The sequence below is a fragment of the Aethalodelphis obliquidens genome, unplaced genomic scaffold (genome assembly GCF_003676395.1).
Source record: "Aethalodelphis obliquidens isolate GAN/ISIS:26980383/991018 unplaced genomic scaffold, ASM367639v1 scaffold91, whole genome shotgun sequence".
Classification (NCBI taxonomy): Eukaryota; Metazoa; Chordata; class Mammalia; order Artiodactyla; family Delphinidae; genus Aethalodelphis; species Aethalodelphis obliquidens.
This window is the reverse complement of record NW_020838035.1, coordinates 3,801,591-3,823,076: the sequence shown is the minus strand read 5'-3', so window position 1 is coordinate 3,823,076 and position 21,486 is coordinate 3,801,591. Positions and strand designations below refer to the sequence as shown.

The 21,486-nt window shown below is 43.2% G+C and overlaps 1 protein-coding gene across 8 annotated transcripts in view; it reads left to right on the top strand.

The window, feature by feature from the left end:
- The window catches only part of NLGN4X (neuroligin 4 X-linked), a 344,769-nt gene that overhangs the window by 70,618 nt on the left and 252,665 nt on the right, over nt 1–21,486 (top strand). For all 8 annotated transcript variants that reach the window (XM_027095517.1, XM_027095511.1, XM_027095510.1 and 5 more), the window contains one exon: nt 3,902–4,703. In XM_027095517.1, coding sequence (XP_026951318.1) covers nt 4,232–4,703 — 472 coding nt within the window. In that variant the 5' untranslated portion in view covers nt 3,902–4,231. The remainder of the gene's footprint in view (nt 1–3,901; nt 4,704–21,486) is intronic.

Below are 21,486 nucleotides of genomic sequence, written 5' to 3'. Positions count from 1 at the left end.
GGTCCTCCCCAAAATAAACTTATAATGATTTTTAAATGAGGATGCATATTTAAAATAGGTTTATTTTTTAAACCTTCATTGCTAAAACTTTTACAGTTGCCAAATATTTGAATGTGACACACACAAACACACACATGTATATACACACACAAACATAAATCTAGTGCCACTGATGATAATTTTCAAATGTACCCACAGGTGCTTAGTCATTTACGTGGCCACCATGATCCCATATTTGATGATTTACACCCGTGGTTCTTACCTTGAGATGATCTTGCCTCCAGAGGTCACTTAGCAATGTCTGGAGACATTTTTGATTGTTAAAAATGAGAGGCGGGTGCTACCAGCCTCGGGTGCGTAGAGCCCAGAGGTGCTACTACACACCCTACAGGGCTCAGGATGGCCCTCACCACAAAGAGCAGTGTGGTCCCAGATGTCAGCAGTGCAGAGTCTGTGAAACAGTGCTCGGCATTGGTGGTATTCCATGTGTGCAAAGTGCCAAATTCCAGAGCATCGGGAAATAGGATGGCTCGGAACGTATGATTACTTTGAATGCCTAGCCTGGGCTTCATGAGTGTCCAGATACCCGCCCCCCCATTCCCCTCCTCTTAGGTCCGGCTGGTTCATGGTCTCTCTCTGGCCCTCAGAACCTTGTGGGGAGGTAGGCTTGATCACACAGGTGAAGCGGGAAGTGTACATGTGCCCTCACTTGCTCAGTCTCAACAAATATGTGACATAGAGGTGCTGTCTTCCACATGGAGCTGGAAAAATGATGGAGTGGACCAGGCTTCCTCAAGGCATTCACGGTGTAAGTCCTGGGACAAATCCGCCAACTGAATTCTACCTTTATGGAATTCTGTGCTCCAGGGACTATGTGATGCCTTGTGTGGACCAGCTCAGTTAATTCCCAGAGAGTTAGAAACACATAAGTAAAGAAAGGCTCAAAGAATTTAAAGTACTCGCTGTATACCTGCTTCATGCCAACTCCGGGCTGCGTTCAGTGCGTTTTGTCTCTGTACCCGGGAGTGTTTTGAGCAGGTCTGTGTTCAAAATCCCAGCATTTCATGGTGTTGAGGAGACCTTTTCTCTGCCCTGCCCCTTTGCTCCCTTGTGGCCCAGCCCAGCCCCACAAAGGAGGCATGACATGCCATCTACTTAAAGCTCAGAGAGGTTGACTCACTTCTCCAGCTAACAGAGAGGTAGCATTTGGGGACCCAGGTCTATCAGAATCAGAAATTACTGGCATCTCCTATGACCATGAGGAAGGCTTGAGAAGGACGTACTGATGCCGGTTGTAAACCAGAAGGGCTTTCAGGAACACAAGATTTCGGACAAGTCAGCACCTCTTTCACGTTTTCTGTCTGTCTCTTAATTATTCAGCAATTGGATCATGCTGTGGCAGAAATCCAAATGTTGTCTCCAGTACAAAGATAAAAGCAAACACATAAATCAACCATTGGGTGTGATGCGAATTTTCACTCTCAATGCTACCATCCCGTGTTGTAGTGCATTTTCATCCAACTCTGATTAACTTGGCCCAGGATGTCACGGATGACAATATTTCCCCCAGACGTATTCTAGCTCCGTGATAGGTCTGACTCAGATATGTTTCATTAGAAAATAAATTATCTGTTTGACATATTCTACTCAACCATTCCCTGAAATGAAATGCATAATTATATTCTAGCCCAGAAAGACTCTGAATAACCCAGAATAATCTGTGTCCTTAGAAGCACATCTGTCTATTTTCAGCTGAAGAATGCTGTATTTAAAGGTAGAGTCCTGTAGTGAACAGACTGATGGTTGCCAAGGGGGAGGGGTTGGGGGAGGGATGGAGGGGGAGTTCGGGGTTAGCAGATGTGAGCTTTTATGTATAGGATGGATAAACACCAAGGTCCTACTGTGTATCACAGAGAACTATATTCAGTATCCTATGATAAACCATCATGGAAAAGAATATATAAAAAAACTATGTGTCTGTATAACTGAATCACTCTGCTGGACAGCAGAAATTAACACAACGTTGTACATCAACTATACTTCAGTAAAAAAAATGTTGATTAAAAAAAAGGTAGAGTCCCTGCAACACCTCATGAAGTGTTTTCTGTCTCTAATGCATCATGTATGGTACTCACGTGCGACATTCTTGAATGTCCTACGCGCAGTGGTTTATCTGGGGAGAGTCGTCGTGTGATCCCGTAGGGACAAATTGAGGTGGTCCTTTTTGTTTTCTTTATTTTGGGGGTGCCACGTGGCTTGCAGGTCTCAGTTCCCCGACCAGGGATTGAACCCGCGGCCCTGGCAGTGAGAGCGCCGGAGTCCTAACCACTGGACTGCCAGGGAATTCCCAAGGAGGTCACTCTTTAAAAGTTAACTCCTCCCAGACTCAGTAGGAAGATGACTCAGATGTACCAGAAGGTTCTTAAATAGGCTGCAGGGTTTACCCTTGAAGGCATGCAGTGCTTTACATGAAGATCGGGATTGCTGTATCCACACTCTTAATTATGAATGGTGTCTTGATGTGACAAGCAGTACGGCACGTACTTGAGATGCAGCATCTTGTTCCGTTTCTTACAAGGAAGCTGAGATTCAGGGCGATGATGTCTGGAGCCTACTCACACGTGCCCCTGCGTAGCCCGAGGAGGATGAGTATCCGGTGTCGATGCTCTTTCCACTGCATGTTGCTCCCTTTATGTTCGCTGGTAAATACCCACCTGGCATGAAACCAGGCTGGTCTGGTTGCACACTTCCCTTTACCTGTCTTGGAAAACTTTTAGAGCTCCACTCTTAATACCTTAGGAAAAAGTGACAGTTTTTTTTTTTTACATTTATTTATGTATTTATTAGTGTATGTATGTATGAATTTATTTAAAAATTTTATTGGGGTACAGTTGCTTTACAGGGTTGTATTACAGTTTCTACTGTACAGCAAAGTGAATCAGCTCTACGTATCCATAGATCCCCTCTTTTTTGGATTTCCTTCCCATTTAGGTCACCACAGAGCATTGAGTAGAGTTCCCTGTGCTATACAGTAGGTTCTCATTAGTTAGCTATTTTATGCATAGTAGTGTATATATGTCAATCCCAATCTCCCAGTTCATCCCACCCTCCTTCCCCACTTGGTATCCATACGTTTGTTCTCTGCATCTGTGTCTCTGTTTCTGCTTTGCAGCACTCTTTGACATAAATCACAGTGATACCTTTTTTGACCCACCTCCTAGGGTAATGAAAATAAAAACAAAAATAAACAAATGGGACCTAATTAAACTTAAAAGGATTTGCACAGCAAAGGAAACCATAAACAAGACGAAAAGACAACCCTCAGAATGGGAGAAAATATATTTACTTTATATTGGAGTATAGTTGATTTACAATGTTGAGTTTCAGGTGTACAGCACAGTGATTCAGTTAAACATATACCTATACCCATTCTTTTCCCATATAGGTTATTACAAAATACCGAGTATAGTTCCCTGTGCCATACAGTAGGTCCTTGTTTATTTTATGTATAAAGTGACAGTTTTCTTAAACATCTGAGAAACAGTGTTTTGGGAGTGCCTATCCATTGCTGGGCTAATATTATCAATAATAGTGCAATTAGGAGACATCAGTACAGTTATCTGTGCAATGTGTGTAACTTTTGGCAGTGTGTTTGTTCATTGAACAAAGACTTGAATGTTTCCGGAGCACTGGCATCGTTCTTGCTGATGGGACTCACTGTAGAAATTAAGACAAGCGGTTGTCTGGCGAAATTCGACTGCCCGCAGATGCCGCTCTACAGATTCATCGGTGAATGAGATTTCCTCGCGTGATGTTGAGGGTTGCATGGAAGACGCAGCAAACGCCATTGGTGGCAGTGGTCTTGCCTTCCTTAGCCTTGTCTGCTTTTTTCTCCCATTAGGCTGACCGCTCTGCCTTGGAGGTCTCCTAAGTGATCGCTGCCCTGGGGAGGTGTTGGATGGTCACCGCTTCCTTGGAGCCTCGCACGGGCTGGAATTCGGCACCAGGATTAAGAGAGGGCTGCTGTCCTGTAATGGGCTGCTGAGAAAACCGCCGGGTTTGCTGTTAAGCTCGGGCTCTGTCTATGACCCATCGAAGAGGCTTCCTAGCGAGCCCTTCCCCTCTCCAGGGTCTTGGTCCCTGGAAAGCCGTCTCTCTCTGCAGGCTCCCTTCACGGCTTGCTTTGCTTGGAGTTGCATCGCACGGACGCCCGCGGATGTGGTGGTGAACCATGTCGAGACCCCAGGGACTGTTATGGCTTCCGCTGGTCTTCACCCCGGTCTGTGTCATGGTGAACTCCAACGTCCTGTTGTGGATCACTGCCCTGGCCATCAAGTTCACGCTCATCGACAGCCAGGCGCAGTATCCTGTGGTCAACACCAATTACGGCAAAATCAGGGGCTTGAGAACACCGCTGCCCAATGAGATTTTGGGTCCAGTGGAGCAATACTTGGGGGTCCCTTATGCCTCGCCTCCTACTGGGGAAAGGCGGTTTCAGCCCCCAGAACCCCCCTCCTCATGGACTGGGGTTCGGAACGCCACTCAGTTTGCTGCCGTGTGCCCCCAGCACCTGGATGAGCGGTCTCTCTTGCATGACATGCTGCCCATCTGGTTTACTGCCAATCTGGATACTCTGATGACCTACGTTCAAGATCAGAATGAAGACTGCCTTTATTTGAATATCTATGTGCCCACGGAGGATGGTAAGTACTTATTCTAAACAGAAAACACCTGCTCGCTCAGCCTCAGATTTGCCAAGAGGGTTGTATAATGTCCTGTGCGTGGTATTTTCTATAACCACTCTTTTTTTTTTCATATTCAGTTATCTCGGTAATGTACCACTTGTTCGACTTGAATTTACGCAGTGTCTAATCGATGGAGAGTATCACAATTAATGACTTAATTCTTTTTATGACTTTTTTCTAAGTCATAATTAATGACTTAATGCCTTTTTAGCATTGCTGTCGTCTTGATTTGCAGGTGATTACCAGTCTGAGCATATAGTGTTCTATGTTATACCTGAATCATCTGTAAAGGAGTGGATCTAGAGAAACTAATAGAATTAAGAACATTTGCGTGCTGGAGTGAGCACCTGAAAATTATACAAGAAATGGTTCCTTTGGCTCTAATGCCTTAAGATATTAGCACTTTTTGAGTCTTAAAGGGAGCCACTGATTGTTTTAAATACACAAGCAAGGGATATTTGATAAAACAATTGGACTTGATTGTTCAGAATCCATGTTGTTGATATACCTTTGGACTTTATTTCCTGCCAATATTCACTGCAATCAAATGGCAAATGTGTGTCGTCAGATGATTCTAACTACGTTAGAAAAATGATTTTCTTGCTCGAACAAAATGCCCCTTTTCTTTTGGAGAACACAACACCGAAAATCTGGGAAAACAATCATGTTCCATATATTAACTTAATCCAATACTAGTAAAACTTGGATATCTCCTTGTTCAAGTAGACCTTAAATTAAAATGTTTGCTAAAGACCAACCAGACTCAAGTTAGTCTACAGTGAACGTCCGTTTCTCATTTCTTGTTTGCATGTGCTCTTTTTTGTACAAGGAGAAGGAAAAACGTAGAATGAAATCTTCCTGGAACCTAAAAAAAAGTAATTGAGAGGAATCATAGCCACCACTGTCTACTATAGAAACTGAAGTGTGTCCTTGTCCTTGGTAACTTTCATGCAGACATTTCTTTTCCTTTTTTTACCTTTAATCCTTGGGAGATGTTTGTCAGTGAGCTTTGGCCGAAAGTCTGCCATAAATGATGACATTATTCAGTGATACCCAAAGTCAGATCGCATCTGCCATATCGTTCTTTCTCCGTGCAGATGCAAAGAGGTGGCGTGGGCACCTTTCTCGAGAAACCGGGATGGGGGCAGTCTGTTAGGGAGATGACAAGGAATGCCCAGAGAAAGTGAAAGGGTTCAGCTTCATTATGTTAGTAGCGTCTGGCATGTGGCTATTGTCACTGTGGTGACAGATCTCACAATTACCTTGTAAAGTCTAGGTCTTGAATAGGGTTCAAGGGGTTAAACTGACACTGGACGCCTTACTTCCGTGCCCTGTGCTGAGCTGCCCTAGTGCTCAGTAGCTGCTTGGTGCATATGTAAGAGGATGGATAACCCCACCCAAACCAATTAGAGTTCTCAGTTCAAAGCCACCTGGGTCATGGTCTTTCTTATCATGAACTAGTCAAAGAAAGGAATAAAAAGAAGCAAAGACAGGGTGGTGGAAACAAAACAGGGTAAAGGACTCAAATTGCTTTCATGGGACTTCCCTGGCGGGCCAGTGGTTAAGACTTTGCCTTCCAATGCGGGGGGTGCGGTTTGATCCCTGGTCGGGGAGCTATGATCCCACGTGCCTCATGGCCAAAAAAGGAAACCAAACAAACAAACATAAAACAGAAGCAGTATTGTAACAAATTCAATAGAGATGTTAAAAAATGGTCCACATCAAACAAAAAACCTTTAAGAAAAATAAAATTGCTTTCATCATAAATTTGATATGCTGGTGTCTCTGAACCGGTGACTTTATAGCGTTCACCTTCCAAACAAGGAATGCACTTCAAATAGAATGCCTGCTTCTGAGAGGTCGGGGTACAGTTCCACCGCCCAGGAAGACAAATCAGTAGCTTCCCTGATGACAGACCCATAGATGTGCAGTTGTGTGGACTGACCCCATAAACGATTCGGCCGTTTCTTTGTGGTTCAGGATTGAATAGGAATTTGGGACTAGAAACACGCGAAAAAAGCTGCCTACTAGAGAAGCAATCTAAATTTAAGAATAAAGGCACTGCTACCTGTTGATTCCTCTGGGCTTTTTAGAGCGCTCTGGCACACGATATCTCACAGCATCTTGGCGGGAGAGTCAGAAATCTAATAGGGGCTGAATAGGTAAATTTGATCTCCCTACGATAGATACATAATGGAATTTTGCTGGTGAGGGAAGCTCTATGCCCGTGTGTTTGCAGAAACAGAAAATCACAGCCTATTGGGTCCGGAGTTTTGAGGGTTTAGAAATAGATGATTTGCATCCATTTGTGAATCAACATGGAGGTTTAGATGTTTAATTATTGGTTATTGCTAAATGAATAAACCCCACTTGTACAATAACACATGGAAATGACGGCGTCATGCTGATTTCTCCAAAGACCTTGTTTTAGGGCATATCTTAATTCATAACAGTGCATTTCATTAAGTGTGTGCACAGCCGTATTGGCTATTTGGAATTCAATATTCCACTCTGGTACTCCATTATTTGTTTTAGATTTGTCGTGATGCATTCATCCAACGGTGTGGCCATCTGACTTCCCTACCAATGATAGTTCTGAGTTCCTGTCCTGTGCTAGTCAGGCTTCACATGTTGGCATGGCCACAGAGACAAGCATGCTTAATTTCGAGAGACACGCAGAGACTTGTTGTAGGCAGAACAACGCCTCCTCCAAAGAAGGGCACGTCCTAATCCCTGGAACCTTTGAATATGTTACCTTACAGGGCCAAGGGGATGAAGGTTGCTGATGGAATTGAAACCGCTAGGTGGCATTTTCGGGCGGGCTCTGAGGAGCTCCGGTTCTATATGTCTCAGTGCAGAAAGAATTCAGCAAGGGGCTTCCCTGGTGGTCTAGCGGTTAAGAGTCCGTGCTCCCAATGCAGGGAGCCCGGGTTCAATCCCTGGTCAGGGAACTAGGTCCTGCATTCTACAACTAAGACCCAGCACAGCCAAATAAATAAATAAATATTAAAAAGAAAAAAAAGGAGTTCAGTGAGAGGCAAAGTGATAGATAAGAAGTGATTATTAGAATAGGACACTTGTGAGGCTTACAAGCAGGTAGGTGAGAGGGTGCTGTGAGCCACTGAGAACTTAGTGGGCTGCAGTTTTTTTTTTTTTTTTTTTTGGCGGTACATGGGCCTCTCACTGTTTTTGCCTCTCTCGTTGTGGAGCACAGGCTCCAGACGCACAGGTTCAGCGGCCATGGCTTACGGGCCCAGCCGCTCCGTGGCATGTGGGATCTTCCCGGACCAGGGCACGAACCCGTATCCCCTGCATCGGCAGGTGGATTCTCAACTACTGCGCCAGCAGGGAATCCCTGGGCCGCAGTTTTATAACCAAAGGAGAAGTGGGGAGGGGGAGAAGACCACCTTCTTCCTCATTCTTGGGTAGACGTCAGGCTTCCGTCCTTAGCTTGTCCACCACATCAGGCAGGGGAGTTTTCTTGTCCCCCACATGGTCAAGCTGGGACTGTCATGGCACATGGAAGAATTATTTCAGGTCTCAGTACAGGGAGGGTCTTTCACTTTGAAATGTCACCGTTTCATAAACTATTGCTTTTTATGTGTGCAGAGAGCATGTCCTAGGGGTCATTAACTTACTGAGCTCACTGGGCAGGCTGTGGGTCTCATGCCACCATTTTTTTTTATTGTTTTGGGGCGTGTCTTGTGCTTCTGTTGCATGGTTTTGTTGCTAATAAGGCTGCCTGGCTTTGCGGCTCAGCAGGCCTGCTTTCTTGAGTGATCATTAACTTACAGGGTCTCCCATACTTTTTCCTTTACGTCCAATCCCCTAGTGGGATTAACTATTTAATTACCTACTTTGTCCCTTTACTCTGTCCCTGTTGTTACGGTATTTGCTTATCCATTGACTTTAAGATGGAGGGAATATATTCTGGTTTATCTGGGTGGGTCCATATTTAATAACAAAGACGCTCTGTTGTGAATAAGGAAGCAGAAAAGGTGATGAGGGCCAGAGGGAAGCAATGGAAAAAAGGCACAGTGGCCATGGCTGCCTTTGAGGACAAGGCGGAACCAAGAGCTGAGGAACCCTGAAGCCTGTCGAAGCTGGAAAAGACAAGAGATGGGTTCTGTCCTTGAGCCCCAGAGAGGAGCACAGCCCTGCCCACCCCTCAGTTATAGCCCAGTGGAACTCTGACCTTCAGAACTCTAAGATCCTGAATATCTGCCACTCGAAGCTGCAACACTGGTGCCAATTTGTCCCAGCGGCAACGGAAACTCATAGAGTTTTGCCAGCCTTTAATATAAATACCCTAATTGAAAGCAACATACACAGCACTGAAGAGTTGTTCTGAGCTTTCTGAGTTGCTGCCCGTTCTGAGATGCTAATTCGTTTGTTACCCTTTCGACCTCCAGAATAACTGGTTAAAAAACAAACAGCCCCCACACTCATTTTAGCAGTGGGTGGTTAACATTTGCCGCTTTCCCTTATACATATCAAGGAGACAAAGTTGGTTCCCGTTGGGGGGTGGATATTTTGCAGATTTGAGGTTTAACCTGGAGAAAGTAGACACCCAACTTTTGGCTCCTCGTTTTAGAACAGATTTATGGCAACTCTTACGAAATGTCATATTCGAAAGATTCACTGATTTTACACAGGAACATAATGAACGGGTATTTAAGATTTCCCAGGCATCTAAAACAGATGTCCAGAGTAGGTGTCAGTGAATGGCATAGAGCAAAACATCCAAATGGTCGTCGTTTCTCATCTGTCTCTGCAAAATGTCCCTCACGGTGGCAGCTGTACCTCTAAATGTCTTCTTCTGTGTTGGCAAAATCTTTTGGGCTCCCCATTCCTTCCCTCTAGACCTCAAGATCTGATCTGTTATGGGGAAAGTGATTCTCTATCCTTTAAAAAAATAACTTATTGATGAATTTATTTGACAGAATGTCAGTTAATTCTTACCCGCCCCCCGGTTTTATTGAGACATAGTTGACATCTATTGCTGTACAGGTTTAAGGGGGACAGCATGATGGTATGGTTTCCGCATATCGTGAAACGATCACAGTAGTTTCAGCTAACATACGTCCTCTCATACAGGTACGAGAAAAAGAAAAAAAAGGAAAAGTTTTTTTCCTCATGATGAGAAGTCTTAGGATTTACTTTCTTTGCAACTTTGCTGTATCTCATAGAGCAGTGGTGACTAGAGTCATCAGCACTGTACATTATACCCCTAGTACTTACTTGTCGTGGAACTGGTGTTTGTACCTTTCAACCACCTTCATTCAATCCCCCATTCCTCTACCCCCACCTTTGGCTGCAACAAATCTGATCTCTTTTTCTACGAGTTGGGTGGTTTTGTTTGTTTTTTGTTTATTTTTTCAATCAATTTTTTCTTGGAGTACAGCTGACTTACAATATTGTGTTAGTTTCAGGTGTACAGCAGAGTGAATCAGTTATCCGTATACATATATAGATCCACTCTTTTTTAGATTCTTTTCCCATAGAGGCCATTACAGAGTATTGAGTAGAGTTCCCTGGGCTCTACAGCAGGTCCTTATTAGTTATCTGTTTTATATATAGTTGTGTATATGTCAATCCCAGTCTCCCAATTTACCCCTCCCCCGGTTTCCCCCTTGTTGGTAACCATGAGTTTGTTTTCTACATCTGTGACTCTGTTTCTGTTTTGTAAATAAGTTCATTTGTAATATTTTTTTGAGATTCTACGTATAAGTGATATCATGTGTTTTTTTGTGTAGAGTCCACATAGAAGTGAAAACAGTGTTTGCCATTTCCTAATGTCACTTAGCATGATGCCATCAGGGTCCATCCACGTTACCACAAACAGCAGGAATTTCCTTTTTTATGGCTCAGTGATATTCCATTGTGTAACTACACCACAAATTCTTCACCTGTCCACGCATAGAAGGACACTTAGGTTGTTTCCATTGCTTGGAAACAACCTATGGACCCCTATGAACATGAGGGGTGCAGACACGTTTTCTGTACCCTTTCTAGTGTCAATTCGGTTCACTCCTTCAGCTCAGCTTGGAGGATTGGTCAGGAACTTGCCTGCCAGGGGGCAAATGCCAGCCTGTTCCCTTACCAGTTGAGTGATTATGGACAAGTTCCTTGGCTAGTACATGCCTCAGTTTCCTTGTGTGTAAAATAAAGATGAGCTGGGAGATTTAAGGTATTAATCCATATGAAGTGCTTTGTCTAGTATCTTGTACCTATAACAACTCTGTAATCTGATGTGAGTGGAGCATAGTTAATAGTAGAAAAGAGAACCAGAGCTTTTCAGCTAATTTGCATATGCATATTGGTCTAATATAACGTCCAGTACATAATACATGTGTATTGTCTATAACATAAGTAATTACTGTAGTATTGGAGGGGTCAGCTTAAGAAACAGGACCAAGCATCCATCACTTCTGACAGTTCCCAGTATGGCTTTAACAAAAGGGAATTTTGAGGAGTGGCATTTTTAAAATAGAAGGTATAGTTGATTTACAATGTTGTGTTAATTTCTGCCATGCAGCAAAGTGACTCAGTTATACCATATATATTCTTTTTCATATTCATTTCCATTTGGTTTATCACAGGATACTGAATATAGTTCCCTGTGCTCTAAAGTGGGACCTTGTTGTTTATCCATTCTATATATGATAGCTTGCATCTGCTAATCCCAAACTCCCAGACCATCCCTCCTCCATCCCCCTCCCCCTTGGCCACCACAAGTCTGTCCTCTGTCTGTGAGTCTGTTTCTGTTTTGTAGATAAGGTCATTTGTGTAGTATTTTAGATTCCACATATAAGTGATATCATATTTGTCTCTGTCTGACTTACTTCACTTAGTATGATAATCTCTCGCTCCAACCATGTCGCTGCAAATGGCATTATTTCCGGAATGGCATTTTTTTTTTAAAGAGCAGAGTATTATCTTGTTCTGCTTTATTCCTAAGCTTTATCTTTTTTAGCCTGAGCTGTCAAACGGATTTTTTAGCATCCTGTTTGAAGTACAGAAATTAATCATCAAGAAAGCATTAAAATTCATTTCTTGGAAGAGGATCTGAGAACATCCACCGACAATAGCACTATTTTTTTCTGTGAGATAACGGAAACATTAATTGCTTTTCTCTTTTCATCACGTCACAAATAGTTCGGTTGTATGCAGAGTGGCAAAGTCTAGTTCGGTTGGAGGCAGAGTGGCAAAGTTTGGTTTTAGTGGCAAAAACTAAAAGCTGACCAAGTTAACACAGTGAGAAAGATGTTTTAGCCAGTCCACATCAGCGGGCAGCTATGTGAAAATCATTAAATGATTCCCATTTTCATCTGTCAGGGGGGATTTTTGATGCTGTGTAGACCGTGGCTTGGAAGTGAAGATAATTAGGAAAGATTATTTAATAAGTATCTCCCTGACAAGGATTAACTGAAAAGAATTTAGTATTTTGTGAACATGGTTAAACTAGAGTAGATTTCTGACAACATGTGTTTCTCTCCCAGCTTAAGAGATTCACCAACAGAAAAATAATCCCGTGGTGGGTTTAGAAATTATGTATATTATGAATAATGCTGTTTGGTCAGTGCGCCTTGTTAGAGGAATTCAGAAAAACTGTTCTCTAAAGAAGAGAATTTCCCCTTACACGTGTCCTTTTCAAAAACATGAGTTTTAACTCAATTCCATTAGCAATTTGTAAGTTTTTTGACAATTAGAACAAGTCCAAATGACTTAGGATGTATTAAAAAACCCCTTTGCTATGCATGCGTATTATAACCATTGCAAACAAACTGTTCAAGATAGAAAGTTGAGGTGCAGTTAGTCTGCTCGAGTATGTGTCAGTGTCCAGAAATCTCCTCCTCATTTACTCGTGCGGTCTCGCCCCCAGGACATGTAAGAGCTTCATTTGTTGCCAGAGACACTGCTGGTTTGGACACTGTTGTTTCTTTTGCATACTGTGTTGGCAAAGCCTTCAACCTTTTTAACATTGAGTGACCTCAGTTATAAATAATAATAGTACTGTACTTCCTGTGAATATTAGGGTTATAGTGATGTTGGAGTAAGCTACTTTGTAAGAAATGATCATAAAAGAAAAAAATTAGTATGTTCTTATAACTTTAATTTTCGGGTAATTCAGTGTTCATCTCATTACAGTATCTGTCATTCGAACCCTGAAGTTCCTTGAGTGCCCAGGTGGGGAGTAGGTTCCTGTCTATCTAGTCTGTTGTTTGGTTTTCCTAAGCCAGGCTGTCTTCAGCAGCCCTGCGTAAATAAATCAGACCTACAAATCATCCAGGAACTCACAGGCAACTGAGGCAGAGAGAGAGTCTGAAAAAGAGTGATCTGTTCACGTGCTAACCACTTGTTAAGACAAAATGAAGACGAGAGACACGGTAGTCTCTGTCTTATTAATTCAATCGAATGTTCTATTTAGGCTTGGCGAAGTGAGTTTCCACAACTGGAAACAGAGAAAAAAAAATGAAAAGAATTTTTCTTGTTAGATGTCACATGTCTGATTATTTTGAGTGGTGATGAGTGGCATTGGTATATAGTTTGTGGGGTGTGTGTGTGTGTCTGCGTGGCTGTGTTTGTGTGTAGGATGTTGGAAGAAAGCCCACAGGAAAAAACATCCGTGATTCCTTTAAGATCCAGTGTGTTACAATTTTCTGGAAAAAGCCAAAAAGCACATGGAGATGACGAGACTCTGCCTTCCTCTCTGAATTCCAAGCCCTCTGAAGTTTACCTTAATCAAGATGCTCTCTCATCCGTTGTGAACGTGGTTGTGTGTACAATAGTCAAGTTTGCCCTGGGGAAGAGTGTGTGTTCCCATCAGAAAGAGAGGAACACTGAAAGACATTGATTTGTCTCAAGCAAAGGAGCTTTTGTAGTTGGTGTTGACACAATCTGAAAATTACATGTTCCGAAACACTGCTATCAGTTTTCTTTAAAATGTATGCTTTGAGCAATGTTCTGTTCTTTCTGTTTTATGACATGACATAATCCATCATTCCATCAAAAAATGAGCATATTCACCTGGCATCCCATCTACCCTATCTGCACATCCCATGTGTACACTGTAGTTCTAACCCCAGCCAGATAGTCTGTGGATCTCCAGGTCCCAACTCTGATTCTTTGTGTGTTTTCTTCTCTCCTCCATTCCTTATTCTCTTTACAGCCTTTTTTAGGTGATTCATTGAAAAATATTGATAAATCACTATTTGCATTTAACATATGCAGGGCTTTGGGTGAGTCCAAGAGGTGACGTAAAGAAATGTAAGCCCTTTGATGGGAAAGTAAATGAGTCCGAACAAAAACTAAAGTTTCAGAAACGGATCCGTTGGCGCAGTGAATTCAAGCAGGGAATGCTTTACGTTTCCACGAAAAGAAAAAGAAAACAGTTTGAAAGTTATGTTTTCCATTGAGGAGCCATGATGGAAAGGTTTCCACCAATCTTGAGATGGATATCCAAGGCATATACTCCTGTGTTGTGGAATGAAGAAGGGCTTTCTGAATCCCCCCAAATGAAGCTTATTTGTTGCTTCTCTAGATGGACCAAGACATAAAAAGTATAAAATGGGGAAAGAGGGAGGGATAAAATCATGACAGAACTATAGGAAGGTGCTTTGATGGTATAGTTTAACATGCAGAGTACTCACTTTGCATTTGCATTGTTATATTTTCGACATTGGAGGATTCATAAATGGAATTCCATCCAAAGGAATGCTAATGCATATTTTTCTTCTCAACAGACTGTGCAGTAAGGTTAAATCAAAGAACAGGAGGTTCCTTTCTTACCAAATTCAGATGTACTTATCGCCTGGAATTTTTTAAAAAAATCATTCAACGCTTTACTGCTCCCCCCAGATTTTTACCTAGTGAAATACTTTCATAACTCTATATTTTATGATGTGTACCTCCGGATAACTAATGTGATATTGCTATAACATTTTGTGTGTTTTAAAAAAGTAGTTTAGATTTAAAAATAGAGTATTAAACCTTAGAAAACTGTATCTTCCCTAAGAAAATTACACTGGTAAAAACATATTAGCTTAGATTAGATATTTCCTTCTGAGTTTAAATCAGATAATGAGATCAGATTCCACTGCAGCACGTTGTACAAGGATGTTTGCATCTCATGCATTTTTTTCAAAGAAAGGGATTGTGGTACATTGAATATCCTACTACCCAATCATCATATTACCTGGGGGTGAGTGATGGCATCAACTAGCACATAAATCACAGAATTGTGAAATCTTCCACGTAGAAGGAGCTGTGGGACCCATTTCACCCAGACTTTCTCAATGCAGTATTCCTCTGGTCATTAACCCCCTGAAGTCGTAAGCAGAGGTGAAACATCCTTCTCCGTATTCCTAGAGCTTCACTCCAATCATTTTACAAGGCTACACCCCCAGGAGACTGTAAACCTTTGAAAGCATTTGTGAACTTAATGAACCATCTACTTGAATGTATGGATCAAATGGACGACGGACAGTTCTGGACATGCAGCCCTTTTTGGAGCTGGCCGATGAAGATGTTTGCAGGTTTGTAAGGGAGTTCCTTTCACCGTTGGAAAGGGCTGGTGATCTATCCATGTGCCATCTCTACCAACAGAGCTAAAGCAAAGCCAACTGGATTCCTTCCTCTCCCAGCCTCTTGCTTTGGAAATCTTTGAAGACAAGATATTGTGTTCCACCTTGTCTCATGCAAGCATCCTCAGCAGGCTTCATTTCCTCCTGCAGATGCCTTTAGGACCCTCTCATCCTCTTCCCTAGCCAACTGTGGAGAGCCTATCAATTGAGTGTCTTACTCTTAGGTGGATGTCTTGGTACCAAGAATTATTGCCGATGTCAACCCATAGGCAAGCATTTGCTCTCAAATCATGATATGTGTTGTATATACCTGGAGTTCATGTTAGTTTTTTTCTTTGGCAAATGCCTTCAGCTCTTGGCTCATGTATATTGAACCTGAAACTGAATGTTTTCATAATTTTTTTTAGAAAACAATAATATATTTTACAGTACGAGTTAGAACATGAAAGAAAATACGATCCCTCTGCTTCCTACAGCAAACGGATCGCATGTGCCAGGATGAAGAAATTTGCAGCTGAGGCTTGGATTTTCTCACAGGACGTTGCCTGCACAAGAATTACCAGCTGCAGCCCAGCCAAAATCTCTTTACTGCATGTTTCCCTGAAATACAAAGTCCCGGAGGTGTTACAAAGGAAAGAGGTGGAAAATTGTGACAGAATGGCCAACACAGTAATGGGTTCCTAGTTTGGGAAACGCCATGGGTTGCCTGATTTTAAATGCAGTCGTCTTGGGCTTCCTTGGTTGTGCAGTGGTTGGGAGTCTGCCTGCCAGCACAGGGGACATGGGTTCGAGTCCTGGTCCGGGAAGATCCCACATGCCGCAGAGCACCTAAGCCTGGACACCACAACTACTGAGCCTGTACTCTAGAGCCTGCGAGCCACAACTACTGAGCCCACATGCCACAACTACTGAAGCCCGCGCACCCAGAGCCCGTGCTCCTCAACAAGAGAAGCCACCGCAATGAGAAGCCCACACACCGCAACGAAGAGTAGCCCCCGCTCGCCGCAACTAGAGAAAGCCCACATGCAGCAACAAAGACCCAACGCAGCCAAAAATAAATTAATTAATAAATTAAAAAAATAAACGCAATCATCTATAATTTGATTTAATGGAGGTAGAATCATTGCCAAGAAGTTAATTAAAGTTCACAGGTTGGAAAAGAGTTCAACATCTCATATGCCTTTCTCTAGACTTAGGCGGAAATGAACTTCCTCTAGCATTTTCTTCAAATGAAGATTGTGTAGTTGTTTTTATTATTGCTGTGGTCATGATCTAAATTAGATAAGCTATGAGAAGGTGCTGTGAGGAATTTGGGGGTTTGTGAGATATGAAATGGTTATTCTAATACTGCAGAATACGAGTCGGAATCTTTTAAAGACTTTTACAGACCATGCCATGGGTATGTAGTCTTCAGACTTTTCTCTTGTCACAGGTTCTGAGTTGACCTGAGTTATGGGTAGAATTGTGTCCCCCGCCAAAAGATATGTTGAAGTTCTAACCCCCCCCCCCTCCCGCCCAGTACTTATGAATGTCACCTTATTTGAAAATAGGGCTTTTGCAAATGTAATCAAGGTAAGATGAGGTCATACTGTATTAGCCAGGACCCTAAATCTATTACGACTGGTGTCCTTATTAAGACTGGTGTCCTTATGACTGGTGTCCTTTTAAGACACCATATTTGTTAGAAAAAAAAAAAAAAAATTCTGCCCATTTAAAAATGGGCAGAAGATCTGAATAGACCTTTTCTGAGGAAGACATACAGATGGCCAACAGGTACTTGAAAAGATGCTCAACATCATTACTCATCAAGGAAATGCAAATCAGAACTACGAGATATCGCTTCACACCTGTTAGAATGGCTACTATTGAAAAGACAAAGTGTTGGCGAGAGTGTGGAGACAAGGGAGCCCTCCTGCACTGTTGGTGGGAATGTAAATTGGTGCAGCCACTATGGAGAACAGTATGGAGGTTCCTCAAAAAAATAAAATAGAACTACCATATGATCCAGCAAACCCACTTCTGGGTATTTATGCAAAGAAAGCAAAAATACTAACTTGGAAAGATATCTGCACTCACATGTTCATTGCAGCACTATTTTCAATAGCCAAGATATGGAAACAGTCTAGTGCTCATTGATGGATGGGTGGATAAAGAAGATGTGATATATATACAGTGGAATATTATTCAGCCATTAAAAGAAGGAAACCCTGCCATTTGCAACAATGTGGACAGATCTCAATGGCATTATGCTAAGTGAAGTAAGTCAGACAAAGACAAATACTGTATTTTTCACTTATATGTGGAATCTAACCCCCCCCGCAAAAAAACCCCCACAAAAAACGAAAAAGCCAAGCTCATAGTTACTGAGAACAGATTGATGGTTACCAGAGGTGGGTGTTGGGAGTGGGAGAAGAAGAAAAAGAGCCCCGTAAGTCTCACTTCTTTCATGTCTAGGACTCCATAAAAAGAAAAAACAAACTTCCAGGAAGCCAGACCTTCTCTGTGAAGCTTCGCCCGTGGAATCCAAGTGGAGTTTTCCTCAACGTGTCAGAAAGAAACTAAATCTTTCCTTCCTAGGAAAGATAGTCAAACACATCACCAAGAACACTTTGCCCTTCTTGTCTCTCTTGGGAAAAAGGCTCTTAAAAGTAAGAGACTGGATCTTAGAATCTTAGCACAGGTGTGCACAGCTGCACTGTGACCAAATGGTGAATTTAATAAATAGGTATTGAGTGCTTAAATTGGAAGAAGGAGGAGAAAAAGGAGGAGGAGAAGGAAGAGGGAGTAGAGGGGGGAAGAGGAGAACAGAATGAAGACAGCAGAGATTCCCAGGGAGGAGACCACGGAAGATGGAGGCAGAGACGCAGAGATTGGAGAGATGCACCTCCAAGCCCAAACCCACCAAGGATTGATGAAAAACACCAAAAACTCAGAGCTGAGACACAGGCAAGGAACAGAGTCTCCCTGAGAGCCTACAGAGGGAACCAACCCTGTTGACTCCTTGATATTGGATGTCTGTCCTGCAGAACAGTGTGACCTTTAAATTTCTGTTGATTTAAGCCACCCAGTTGGCAGTCATTTGTCCCAATAGTGCTAGCAATCTTAATACAACGTGGACTTTTTGTTTTCTGTCTTTACCTCCTGTCTCGGCCAGAAGAAGCTAGAACAGCTGTCGTCCACGTTCACGGTTCCTAAAACCGTCTCTGTCTTTGGGAAGCTCTCCTGACACCCTCGTGGTCTCCTGGATGTCTTCTCCCCCTCTCCTCACCAGGGAAGAACATCTTGGCTTCCCATCCCTCAAGGCAGTGGTTTTCCACATGGAAGATTCTATGCACTAATGATCCAGAAAATGAACTTGACATCCTTCTACTGAACTCTCGTTCCTGAGGAAAGACTCATCCTACTACTGCATCCTATACTTCCTTCTCTTCTTTGAGAATCAACTTCAGGCCATCAGCAGGCCCAGCTCTTCCCTCTGAGGCATCTCAGTCCATATCTGTCAGGCCCTAAGTGTTCTCATCTTTCCCTGGAAAGTTCCAGGCATCACCACCACTTGGTGTAGACGTGTGTGGTGGACTGACTCAGCAAGACCTCGCGTTACCCCGGTGTCCTGGTAGTCATGCCCTTGTGGAGTTCCCTCTACTTGAGGGTGGGCAGGACATAGGACTTCTGTAACCAATGGGACACGATGGAGGGGATAGGATGTCAGTGCCGTGATTACATTGCACTGGCTTGGAATTTATGTCTTACTAGCAGATCATTTCTGTTGCCTTTTTGGTTTTCATGCTTTGTTGGAATCAACTGCCATGTTGGAAAGATCCCCATGGAAGGAAATGGAAGGCTGCGTCTGCTCGACAGCCAGCAAGGAACTGAAGCCCTCAGTTCAACAGGCTGCAAAGAACTGAATCCAACCATGAGCTTGCAATCTGATCTTGCCCAGTCACTCGGATTTCAGAAGAGACCCCAGCTCTGGCCAACGCCTTCGTTTGAAGCCTCATGAGAGATGCTCAAACAGAGAACCCAGTGAAGCTGTACCTGGACTCACAGAAACTGTGATTAAAAAAATAGATGGCTGTAAGCCATTTAGGTGTGTGCTCATTTTTTATGAAGCGTTCAATAATGGATGCAAACGTGATAGGTAAAATAAATGGATTTCAAAACTTGGCCAAATTATAACTCAAGTCCCACTGGTTGGAGGGATGTGGATTTTGAGCTCATCAAACTGGTTATTACTTAGAAATGTTTAGATGGCAAGTGAAGTAAATTCAAGTTCAGTTCACTTAAGGGGAAAAAGGGATTCGTTGGGTCTATGCACTGAGAGTTCTAGCAGTGGTTGTAGCTTCAGAGATGGTGCTCTCGGATCTGAATCATTGCCATTAGTCACCGGAAAGGTTGGGTCCATCTTTCTTTCTCTATGTTGACTTTCTTCTCAGAGAGGCTGTCTTCATTTGGTGGCAAAAAATGGTCACCGGTGTTTCCCTGTGACGTCACCATTGAACTCAGAGAAGCATATTGGCCTGGGGATGATTTTTTTTGACCCAGCTTGGGTCACAGGCCAACTTTGAACCAATTTCCGTATCTAGAGGCAAGAGTCCCTTGGATTGGCATGGCCTGGGTTAGGTAGACGTTTCTGGATGGGGAAGAGGGATGGGTGAGTCCAGCAGGAAATTAGCTTAGGGTAGATTCAGAAAAGACGGTTCTCCAAAGGGAAATCGAATGCTGAGCAAGCAGAACTCATTGATGTTCATTGTTATTCCTCATACTCGGGATAGTAACCAGACAAGAAAGAGTAGCATGGCGTAATGGGATAGGAAGTGAGCTTGGGTGGCAAAGCCTTCCCTAGACTGGTTTCTTTTCAGCCAAAAGAAGGACCTAGAGATTTGAAAATGAGACACCTCGCTTATGAGGCGTTAACTGCTGTTCGGTAAGTATCTGGACCTCTTGGTTACATAAATATAAAGTGACAGGAACATCCAGCCGAGGAGGAAGTTGAGACATGAGCCACATTGGGCATCACACTCCAGAGACACTTCTGGGTCTGGAATGTGTTTGCTGATGGCAGAATCAGGGGTAACATACGCTGTAACTCCAGGTGGAAAACTTGACCTGACATGGGGCAGACGGGTTAGGACAGGGTGGAACCTGATCTGCCCACCATTTATTTTAAGAGTTCCAGCTAGGGACTTCCCTGGTGGTCCAGTGGTTGGCACTGTGCGCTTTCACTGCTGGGGGCACGGGTTCAGTCCTTGGTCGGGAGACTAAGATCCCGCAGGCCTCTTGGTGCAGCCAAAAAAAAAAAAAAAAAAATTCCAGCGAAAGGGTTGGATTTGCTAAAGGATCAGCCAATTTAGGGAGTTGACCTGGCGGAAAGTGGAATTGTATTTGAACGAATTTCAGCCTAAGTCTTTAACGGGAAAAGTTGCAGTGGGGGGTGGTGGGTGGCTGTTGGGAAATTGGTTGACAAGTGAGTTCATTTCCTCCGTTCTCTATTAGGGGATTCTGCAAGGAGCACAGGAGGTCATACCCCGCTGCTGCTTGCTGGCCATTGAGCTCTTCTTGTGAGGGTTTGAGGTGGGCAGCCCCTCAGGATGGTGGTCTAACCTGGTCTTCTGTCCTGCAGCTCTGTAAATCCAAGGAGGGACCACTAGTAACCTTACATCACTGACTTTCTGTGGCTTTGTTTGTTAACATTTCCTACTCTACGGGCCCTGACATTAACACATACAGTTTTTCCTTGGATTCATGCGTTCAGTGAATTACTTATTGGGCAGCTTCTAACTGTCAGGCCACTTTGCTGAATGTGGTCCCACCCAGACTCACAGGGTCAGAATACGCTAAGGAGGAATTGGAAGGACAAGTGATTGACCGAATGGCTGTGCGGAGCATGAATCACGTGTTCAAGGATGGAGCCCAGAGGCTGATGGTCATATCGATTCTCTGAGCTGAGCATTGTTTAAAAGACCGAGTGAGTGAATTGGAAGTCTTTGCTCAAGCACGCTAAGTGCAGCTCCTGTGATCAGTTAGTTGCACGGCAACGTGCTCTGTCATCAACTGGGCTACCGAGAATATCGACAGATGTGCTCTTACGAAAATTGAGAAGCCCAGCAAGGGCAAGTATTGCGCTAAAAGAGGGCCTCACTGCCTTGCAGAAAACG